We start from the raw sequence: 11,386 nt of genomic DNA on the forward strand, positions 1-11,386 counted from the left end.
GACACTGAAAGAGCTTTCACCTCTTTACTCTGCACTATATGACTCTCACTGAAGAAGCAACAGTCCTTGTGAAAGTAGGTTTACGTGACTACTCCCACGTCCCTAATTGGCATAGAGGAAATGTTAATTGTACTGAATTCAGCAGACAAGCAGTGATGAACCCCCTTAACTTCAGAGGGAGTGCTCGTAACACACAAGGTAATTTAAAATCGCTTAAGAAATGTAAACAAATGTATATACCCTTTTCATACTAATCTCTCTCATCAAAGCTGATCAGTCCAGCTTTTCACTGCTATCTATCTCTAGTTTTGCATCAACAGAGCTGCATAATGCTTATAGACCAATGTGGACTCAAGACAAATGTCTAAAACTAACACAACTCTTAGACATTAAGACTAAAATCTTGAAGAAAAAAACGCAAAATTTTGATCTGAAACACAATGCAGCACTCTAACAGCAGAGGTTTGAAACAAACTCGTTCACAAGGCATATTACAGCATAATTGTAATTGCAAGAGATAACTCGGCATGAAGATGCTATCCTACTCCCTAACATCAGCCACAAAGCGTCTTTTTATGATAAATATTCCAGCATCAAGTCAATTTTTCTCTTTAGCTTTTAAATGTAATGATAAATTACAAATAGGAGACTCAGGAAGTTCAATAAATTAAACTTTCTGATTACAAATATGCCAAAAGTAGGAGGCTAACAGGCCTATGTTTAACAACCAACAAAGCAAAACAATGTGTTGACTTTAGCCATGCATGTAGCTGAACTAGAAGCTAGCATTTCAAGTTTAGGATTCAATTATTTTTTTGTGTTGTAAGTTACAACAATTCACCAATTCTCATTTCTAAAAGCTTAGCAAATGATCCAAGTAGAAGTATTTCTTATTTCTATTCAACAGAGAAAAGTAGCTTATTTTAAAGTAAACAAGACATCTTGTTTTGGAGAGCAAACAATAACAATTCTGAAAAAAATGTTAAATTGTAAAAAAAAAAAAAAAACATGTAGTCAATTCACTGGTGCAAGATGTTTAATTTCAGTGACACCATGGAGTAATCAGTTCCTTACTGGTTGATGTTATAGCCAAGCACTTCCCCATGCTGCAAGAAATACACTGCATGGGAACTAGGGTAGCCTACTTCTCTAACTTGGGTAGCCTACTTCCAACAATTCATAGCTGAAAGCAACTGCCAAAGCAAATTAACTTAAATTGACATGGACTAGGATTTCATCCCATATTAACTTGGCATCAGCCTACCTTTTTTTTTTCCCCCCTTAACCATTTAAATGCATGTTATATAACCTTTCACACTTTTTTTCTGAACCATCTCCAAAGGTTTTGGCTACAAGCGCATGAGAATATTAATAGCCTCTTTACTATTATATGTCCATCTCAAAACTGACACCACGGAAATGAAGAATAAAAGACACTGGCTACTTTCATTAAAATTAAGCTACTGTAATTATTGCACTGAAACTAGAATGGATACAAATTCCACGCTAAACCAAAACACCTATAAATTTGATTTATAGGAGCATACAGCTAACCAGGTAATTAATACACACATTTCACATAATGCACAATTAATATTTACAGACATGCACAACTCCCATTATCAGAATTTTAGGATGGCTTAATCCTGTAAGCTTTACTTCTGCTTCCTTCCCTCACTCATCTTCGTTGTCCGAGCAGACAGCAAAGACCTCACTTCTCACACCCCCTTTGCATTTTGTAGCACCCCTCCCAAATTGAACAAAATGTTGTTTTGCCTTTAGACATAAAAAGTAAGACTGCCTGCTTCCCTGAGCAAATAGCTGTAAGATTACAGTGCAACTTGTTGGTCTTCAGTATCCACTTTTGGGTTACAGAGGTAAATTTACAAGGCCAGATTTAGAGCCGTTTAGGCAAGTCTGAAGGGCTTCAGGTCTCTTTAAACTGCCAATTCGTGGCAAAACTCCACCACAGACAGATGCAGCTTTTATGTTAAACTCAAGCATTTGCTTCAGTGTTTTGATTTTTCTTTCAAATTTCAGTGTTGGAGAGCCTAGGATTTATCAGCATGACCATACCACCAATGTTACTGAAAGTCTGTTTCCAGTTACAATTAAAGTTGAGACAGTTTGAAAACCTGAGACACTCTTGGCCTTGGTGTGATTTTTTCATGAGAACAAACTCTTTCTTACTACTCAACTCTTGACAACATTTAGATTGATATATATTGAAGAGTAAAATTCTTTATTTACACAGTTCACTCCCTTTTTTTCCTATCAGCAAGTTGATCTCTAAGGGAGAGGTTTTACAGATGAGCTCATGTAATAGCTCACTGCTATTGAAAGCGGCACCTCATTCTCTGCCACTGCCAGTCAGGCACTCCCACCTCTTCCACACACTGGCTTCAATGTTCATCCACCTGGCACAAGCTCCCTAAACTGATCAAAAACCACCCAGAAAAAACCCTAAGAGTTTACAATCTAATTCAGTCGTAGCTAAACAGGCTCACAGAGATAACAACAGGGCAACTGAAACATATTCCTGTAGTGGAATAAACAAAAGCAGCTCCTCACTGGCCAAAGCTGTCATTCCTTCCTTGGAATGTTGCCTCAACAATGCAACAACCAGCAGCGAACACATTTCTTACCCGCTTCACGTAAACCACTCCATGCTAAAAGCAAGAGTGAAGACTAAGCAGAATAACCAACAGTTACTTCTTTTGATATGTGCCCTGCCAACCTTCCAAAAGTTTCCAGTTTTTAACAAGTCAGGACTTACCAAATGGCATGTTTCAACCCTTTCATTTTCTAGTTGTAGCTCTACCCTCTCCCTTTGCCATTTCAAAGTGTTGGGTTTTTCCAGGCTGCTCTTTTTCACTTGGAAATACACAAAGTTTTTTAGGGTTTGTTTTGGTTTGGGATTTTTTAATTGACATATTTAAAGCTGTTCGATGAAACTTTGGATCCAATTCAAGCAATGTCCCATTTTCCATTTTGTTTCAGGGTCGTGACCAAACAAAAGAGTCCTAACTATGTCACCACTTCCCTTTAACACTTAAAAATAAATTATTCATTTGGAAAGAGAGATTTTTATTAGTTTTTCTTAAAATAGGAAATCCTCAAAAACATTAACCAAACATTCACATGATACTTTTGCAAACTTTAAAACAGTGCTGCACTGAGTGAAGCTGGTTGAAGAAGGGATCTTTTAAAAGCAGTTCATTATTTCTACCTCTTCCTCCTCAGTGGTGCTGCAGATCATTGAAGGAAAATGAACCTACCACAAAAGCTGAGCTGAACAGTGTTGGACTTGAAAAAGGAAGTGATACAAGGCATTAAATACATTGCCAAAAGCCCAATTTTTTGACACTACGAACATCACAGTGTTTATCTGTCTGTTCATTTGAAAACGCTTTTCTAAACAATAAAAAAAGATAATAAGGAGGCAGATGAGGAATTATGAAAATGTCACTTTGATTCCAACTTTCAGAATCAAAATTAATTCCATGTGGCTCCACTGTATATTCCACAGTACACAAAAGGAAATATCCCACAATGTGCAGCATTCGGCAGAATGAAGAAAGTTCAACTGCCCTTCATTTAGCATGGAGACAGGCTTTGTCAAACAGATACAAAACCAAAAAAAAAACCCAAAATCAACTAATCACACTAACACTACTATTGCCCACCTCAAAGCAAACTCAACCACCTCTTCCCTTCACTAAGGAAGCAGTCATTTACCTAAGCAGGTAAAGGACATCCTGATTTTTTTTTTTCCTAAGTGAACACAAGTAAGCATAAACCTAGCAGACTGGGCTATTCCTTGTCCTAAGCCCAAAGGACTAGAACAGCTTACCAGTTCTGTTTCTTCTTGAATCCCCAATTGTGACATATATCCATGTTTGGCATTAACACACACAGATTGCTAAACCACCTGAAACAGAAGCCTGGTGTTTAGCAAGACTACCCCTTTTTGAAGGGACAAAAGTATGAAGTTGTAACTGGAACCTTGGGGCAGGGGGGAACTGACCATCAAAATCAACACCGCCCCACACGGGTTAAAAGTATTTTCAGTGTGTCCCACAACATCTCCTACACTGTGAATTTAAGGAAATCCATTACATCCAAGATATCCAGAAGACTGCAGCTATGGACGTTGAAAATGCTCCTCCTTTAGTTCACTTTTCCTGTCTTAATAAAAAAAAGTTATTTAGGAGAAACTCCGTTAAGAAAAACACTACTCAGAAGTCAAACTTTTCGAAATTCACTTGTGAAAAGGTGTTTTTCAGAGCATATCGAATTCTCTCCCTGCAGACAGAGCACTACTCCTCTGACATGCTTCATGATGACACTTTCACAAGAGACGGCTCCTCAACATACACAACTTCTTCACCTTCTTCCTTTATTAGAGAGAGCACAATTAAAACTGCTGGACAGTTCCACGACAAGCATTCCTGTCAGAGGTGTTAGAAAAAGAAGTATCATTGTGTTCAAATAACACACATAAATACCAAAAAAAACCCTAACTTTATGTAGTATATATCATTAGGTTCAAGGCTACTGTCCGCTTAGTTGCCTGGGGCTGCAGTTCATACATATAAATCTAAGAAAGCTCACGAGCCTTTTGAAGAAAGGTACCTCACAGCACGTTCTCCCAAAACTGAGGATGGGTGTGGAAGGGAAACACAAAGGTGGAAAAGAAAACACTATCAACATCTCAGTCTGCCCCTCCTCATCCTGTTTTTAAATAGGCTACATTGTGGTCTCTACACAGTTGGTCTCTACCAAGTTGTGAAAACAAACCAAAACCTGTGGTTTTGGTAAGATAAGCTGTATAATTTATAAGCCATAATACCAAATAATGAAAGATTATAAACAGCAGAAAAAAAATACTTAAGGGCTTTTTCAGGTGTGGGGTTTTTTTCTTATGCTGGACACGTTTTAGAAACCTGCAACCCTGCTCTAAGAAGAAAGGGAAGAAATAAGAAACACCCCAAAACCCAAACCCTATCTGAAATATTAAAAAAATAGGAATTATATGTAACTCAAAAATCAGAACTGTGTTTTTCTCTTTTATAGTTATTCCAACATTATAGTCAAACTTAACCCTTTCCTTTGCCAGAAGAGAAATTGCCCCAAAGTGAACTTGACAAAATGTAGATGCTTTTTTGCCTCCAGAGGTAGCATTCAGTAGCACTGTGGAAGCCAACCATCTTGGAACCTGTGTCCCAAAATGTTTGCCAAGCAGCATGTTTGAGAATTTCAGTCTGCAAGGGTTACTTTAGGGACTGCTGACATCTGGTGCCAACACAAATGGAGGTTTCCCTGGAGGACATTTGACAGCTTCCCTGACAGGGAGCAGACAGTCAACCGGCCAAAACAGACACCACCTACTTTGACAATATTCCAATACAATGGTCGTGGCAAATGGTATTTCCAGATTTGCCCAGCACTGTAGTGAGGAAAGGGTTGATTAGGTCCTTTAAATACATGCTAGCCACTACAACCAAACGAGTTGTACCTAGTACAGTCAGAAAGATAAAAATACACTGACATACACACGAGTACACAGTTCTGACCCTGACCAATAACTTGTGACAAACGAAGGAAGAAAAACTGGTCATGGGAGAATGATTCTGACAGCTCTGCAATCAAGTTCACTCCAGAGAATTCTGCCAATTATGATTATATCAGATTTAATTTACTAAGATGAATTTGAGAGTCAATGTAGAGTAGCTGTATAATTCACATAATCTGCTGGAATCTACAAACTAACTATTTTCTAAATAAATATGAGCATGTGAACCCTGCTGAAAAAAAAAAATACAACCAATAGCCGCCCTTTCCTGTACATTACCGTAAGTGTAAAATGTCAGGCTGTCCTGATTTGAGGTAAAACAGAACCAATTTTCTTTTCAGTAATTTTTCAGTATTTTTTCAGTTAAGTCTCTTCTAACTCTCTGAGATTAACGGCGTAATTTTCATACAGTGTCCGCTTCTAGCGGAGCTAAAGCCTGATATTTATAGTGAATACCAAGGAATGGTATGCAGAGAGGCTCCTGCTTATGTTTATTGCTATAACAACCAAGATCAGCTAATCAAGATGCACCAACTTGGAGGATCAGAAGCAGAAAAGCTTAGAGGGGTCACACCTGTGGGGAGGAGCTGAGAGGACAGGCGACCCAAACCTGACCAACAGGGTATTCCATCCCATCTGCCCATGCTCAGTATAAAAGCTGAGAGATCAAAGGGGTCAGCCTCTTTCTTCAATGGCCAGCGTCCGAGAAGGACTCTGTTCATCTGCCTTTGATCCTGATCCATGTGTTCCTGAATCCAGATACTGAGTCCAGTCAGGGACTTTTGCTGTGTCCACTAGTGACGTGATCATCACCATGGGAGCTTGATACGGTTTTGTATATATTGTATATAATTCATTATTTTCTTATTAATATTCTTATCTTTCCTCTTATTATTAATATTTCATTGAAGTAGTTTAGTTTCTTTTCAACTCATTCTTCTCTGACTTAGGAGAGAAGTTAGAGAGTATCCATCATTCATTTAGAGGTCAGCCCAGCCCAAACCATGACGCACACTAAAGTAGGCTAAAGAACTCTTGCCACAAAGCAGAAGACTTTCCCATACCTTAGATAAAGTCCTGGACACAAGCATACTTCCCACAAAACTAGGACTAGAGGGCAGTCCAAGATTAGTCCTCAGAAGGTATACTAACTGCAAGGGTAACCATGCTGAAACTGCCACAGCCTATAAACATGTAAGGGTATATTCAGTCTGCTATGGAACAAACTCCCCTCCTTTTTATGAAAAAAGGATACATAAAAATATTCTCCTTCCCTATGTAACTGAAGTTCATGCAGAGTGCATGTCCTCTGCATAAGACTTCTGCAACAACCCATAGAGAAGGCTGGAGTCAGAGCAAGGAACTCATCTGGAATTTATAACCAGCTCCTACCTTTAAGACCCAGCAGCCAACTACATTGCTTGAGCAAGCAATGCCTAAGATGATGCAGGAACTGGAAAGCACGAAGGGAAAGAAAAGGAGAAGGTGGGAACAAGATGCTTGTAGACTAGCCTGTGATCTTGGACTTGTTCTTCAAATGCAGTGTTTTGCAATCCCCTATCAAACAGGCCTACCATGGAGGTTATCTAGGATTCCTAATTCCTAAATTGCAGGTGTGACTTAAGAACTGCAGAGAGGCATACAGCCATTTGCAAATCTTCACTCATTAACACCATTTCCCAAGTTTGAGGACAAGAGTGACAACAGTACAAGAAAGTTCTGTAACATACTGGTGCCAAGATACAGTTTACTATGTCATTATCACATGCAATTGCTGCATTTGGAGAACTTTTTTTTTTTTCCTGAAACTGTAGAGAATTTCTGTCTCTGTATCACGGCCTAGTAGATACCACAAAAATACCTTCAGTTAGAGAACACCAAATTGGTATCCCAAAATCCCATCATTGTTCTCAGTCAAATTCTAATCAGAGGCATCGTCTCACTTCTCCAGCACAACAGAGGGAATCAGAAAGGGAGAAGATAACCATGCATGTTCTTCTTCTCTGTAAGCACCAGGGCCGTGCAGGTGGGGCAAAGCTCCAAATAAGAAAAAATACAGTGTATGTCTTTGCAGCCCAAAGCAGACTCATTGGTAGCCGAAGCACAGATATTCACAGTTCACAAGATGAAAATTACCATAAACAAATGTACTATGCTAGTCAGATACTGGTCTCACACTTAAAACAAGCCATGCTTCCTCATCTCTTTTATGCTTCTAGTAAATGATTTATGTACCGTATTCTTGGCAAGAAAGTATTCCTTGCTGTCCAAGGGAAAAATGTACTAATTTTATGTTACTTAAGTTACTCCATATCAAAATATTTCAAAACACAGAAATCTAGATTAGTGTGCTGCTAAGCAGCAGACCGCACACATGGCGGAGTCCTGTAACATAACATGGCAATGAAACAGCTTTAAAATGCTTAACTGAAGTTAAAGCAGATACTATTAACTGATCCAGCTCAAGGGTCTTCAGCAGCACAGACAAAATTAAGCTATCCTGCTACAGCTCTGAGATAATACAAATCAGGTAACAGCAAAATTCAAAAAACTGGACTAGGAAAACACTGTGAAGTGTATAGATGATGCCAGGCTGAGCTGAGGTTATTTACAAAGGAAAGCTCACAGCTTCTTTCTCGTACAGGGCCCTAGAGAGAGACACAGGCAGCTTGTTTAGAAAGCTACTGCAACTGGTTTGCTTAAGGAAGTCCACGGTCAGTTATTTTGACATCTATTTTCTATCTTTTGCCCAGTTAAAGTCTTAGGGCACTTCAATGAACACAAGTGTCATATCAGAAACAGCAGTGCAAACCAGAAATATCAGACACTGATAAACAAAATTGCCCTAAGCATGCACAGACGTCCAGCAGTGCATTACAACCATAGCTGTGAGGTTAAATCGGTGCAAATTCCTTTGGTACCCTTATACTTACCCAGTGTAAGTACAGTTTAATTAACAAAGTTTGAATAAAGGACTGGACTTAGCCAAGTTGGTTAGTATAGCAATATCATGGATTTGTTAAAAATAAAACAGGCAGGCCAATGCTTATCAAGTAAATTGTGTGGCAACTAATCAAAACTTTCCATCAGTGCCAAACCATGCTTACATTCTTCCACCACTCAGCTGAAGGTAAAGATGATTCTATCTTGCCTCTTTATAAAGAGAGCGTGTCTATCTTTTCAGTCTTAATTATACTTCTGAAGACAAAACAGACCAGAAGCACACCTCCTCTGACATCTTCCAGTGTCAGAATAGAAAGCCAAGAAAATCCCTTCTTCCAATGTTTACCTTCAAGAGACAAAGCACGTTCTCCGGTCCATCCTATTCACACTAGTAATAGCTCAAAATATACTTCATCAGTACATTCAGAAGAACTATTACTTTTTTGTTTCTGGTATACACCTCTAAAGTTGTGTTTGGGATATCGGCATGCACGGGCTCCACCAAAGGAATAAAACTAGTATTCAAAGAACATATGTAAACATGTGTAACCCAAAATGGGAAGCCTGGACAAGCTTGCTACTGTTATTTTTTTCTTGACAGTTTATCTCTCTTGCCATGTAAGAAGATCAGGTTTAGACAGTTCTTCAGTTTTATCTCCACATATATCCCCATTAAACCAACTGTGTATGTCATTTTCCACCTAAGCGGGGGGAATGTTGTTTTGTTTGTTTGTTTAAAAAACTAGAGCAGCTTAAAAAAAAAAAGTCTTTGACACTAAGCAATCTGAGCATGCCAATCACGCATCAGCATTTAATAAAAGTAAAACTTACTGATCTTCCGTGCTTTCACGTATCCATTTACTTCAGATACGTAGTTTTTTGGGTTTTTTGCATTTTCAACTGTAATTAACAAAGTGAAAATGCCAAAGGTTTTAACGACTCCTTGCTGAAGACAAACCAGGGAAAAGTAGTCTCCCAGAATCTTTTGTTACCATAAGTAACACCTGTAGGTTAAACAAACAGCTATACTTTTTAACGTCCAAAGTGAGTTTGCACCGTTTGATACTTTAAGAAGAAAAAAAAAAAAAGAAATCAGTACACCGAGAAACCAGCCTTAACGCCGCGTTTCCCTCCCTCAAGTCACCTGGGGAGCTGAGCTGCAATTTCACAACTCCTACCATCCACCTCGCAGCCCAGCAGAGCCCATGTTTGCCCAAGACCTCACCTGAATTACCTGTGACTTACACAGCATCTCGGAACCGGGGCACCACCGCACCACCGACACGAAATACCGCCAGAGAAAACGCCTTTGCCCCCGCTGCACCCACTCGATTGTTACACAGCACCCCTCCGCTCCGTGGCTTGTAACTCGGGAGCTTTTTTTAAATGCTATTTCACGGCGGGTTTTTACGGTGAAGGCGAGGTTTGCCCTGCCCTGCCCCGCCGCCACGGCGGGCGGTTGGCCCCGGCACCCCCCGCCCCGCCGCTGCGGCCCGAGCCTCCTTCACCACGCACCTTCAGCGTAAAAAGAAAGAAGAAAAAGAAAAAGAGGGGGCAAAAAAAGAACGCCTACATCAAACAGGCCACTTCAAACAGGCGCCTCACGATTTTCAACGCCCGCAAACCCCTTCCCGCCGCCGCGCAACAAGTGAGATGGCGGCCGGCGCCGCGCCCGGCAACCGCCCCCCCCGGGGTGGGCAGCCCGACAGCGGGAGGGAGACGAGGGCCGGAGGGTCTACAGCCCTCCTCTGCTGAGGCCCGGAAGAGGCAACTACCGCCCGCCTTCCCCCCCTCCGCCTCCCGGGGGAACCCGGCCACCCCCGGAGCCCCCTCCCGCCCCAGGCGGGCACTCACCCACTGGCTGCTGAAGTAGTCCAGCCCCTGGCAGATGAGGCGGGCGGCCTGGGCCAGCAGTACCTGCACGCCCAAGGAGCTGCCCAGGCAGTACAGCCCGTAGAGGATCGGCCCCCCAGCGCCCAGCAGCAGCAGGAGCCGCCGGCGCCGCAGCACCTGCTCGCCCAGCGCCTCCACCCCGTAGTTGGCGAAGCAGATGGGGAGGAGGAGGGCGGCCAGCAGGACCGGGGTGCGGGAGCGGTGCAGGCGGCCCAGCCAGCGGCGGCCCAGCGCCGTCAGGGAGCTCTTGAAGGGGTGTAGGAAGGTGCCGCAGAGCACGGCCCAGAGCAGCGGCCGCAGGAAGGCCTCCAGGATGAAGTAGACCAGGACGGCGGCGCCGCAGCACAGCCCCGCAAACAGCAGCGCCCCGGTGTTGTAGAAGGCCTGCTTGATCGGCTTCTCCAGCCGCGGCAGCGACATCCCCGCCGCCCCGCCCGGGACGCCCAGCGGCAGCCGCGGCATGGCCGCCGCCTCCGCGCCCTCCGCCCCGCCGGCAGCCGCCCTGGGGGAGCCGCCCGGCCGCCGCCTCTGAGCCGGCGAACCCGGAGGGGCCGCGGCCGGGGCCGCCGGAGTCTCTCCACTGTCAGCCATGGCTCCCGCCCCCTTCCCGCGCAACGCCGGGCACGGCCGCGGCTCCGGCAGAGGCGAGGGCGCGGAGAAGCGTCCGGGACTGCCGGGGGCTGTAGTGCCGCCGTGCGGCTCTGGGCACGGGCCTGCGCCCAGCCCGGCCCGGCCCAGCCCGGCGGGGAAGGGGAGTTGCCGGCGGGGGAAGGGTGCTGGGAAATGTAGTTCCGCTCCGGGAGAGCCGGCGGCCGTGCTCGCCCCACGGGCAGAGCCTGCCGGGGGGGCCCGGGGGTCCTTCAGCCCTGTCCGTCCCGCTTCGGCTCCCGCCGAGTGCGGGCCGAGGTTGCCCGGCACCTTCTTTTGCTGAAGAAGGGTGCCGAGGGCTAGGGCTTGAAAGAGCCCAGCAGCTTC

The 11,386-nt window shown here is 43.5% G+C and overlaps 1 protein-coding gene across 2 annotated transcripts in view; it reads right to left on the reverse strand.

Annotated features, from left to right (window-relative positions):
- Positions 1–11,117, reverse strand: part of TMEM245 (transmembrane protein 245) — a 93,898-nt gene extending 82,781 nt beyond the window's left edge. For both annotated transcript variants that reach the window (XM_063326270.1, XM_063326269.1), the window contains exon 1: positions 10,373–11,117. In XM_063326270.1, coding sequence (XP_063182340.1) covers positions 10,373–11,002 — 630 coding nt within the window. In that variant the 5' untranslated portion in view covers positions 11,003–11,117. The remainder of the gene's footprint in view (positions 1–10,372) is intronic.
- Positions 11,118–11,386: the final 269 nt, after the last annotated feature.

The sequence above is a fragment of the Chroicocephalus ridibundus genome, chromosome 2 (assembly GCF_963924245.1).
Source record: "Chroicocephalus ridibundus chromosome 2, bChrRid1.1, whole genome shotgun sequence".
In the NCBI taxonomy this organism is placed as follows: domain Eukaryota; kingdom Metazoa; phylum Chordata; class Aves; order Charadriiformes; family Laridae; genus Chroicocephalus; species Chroicocephalus ridibundus.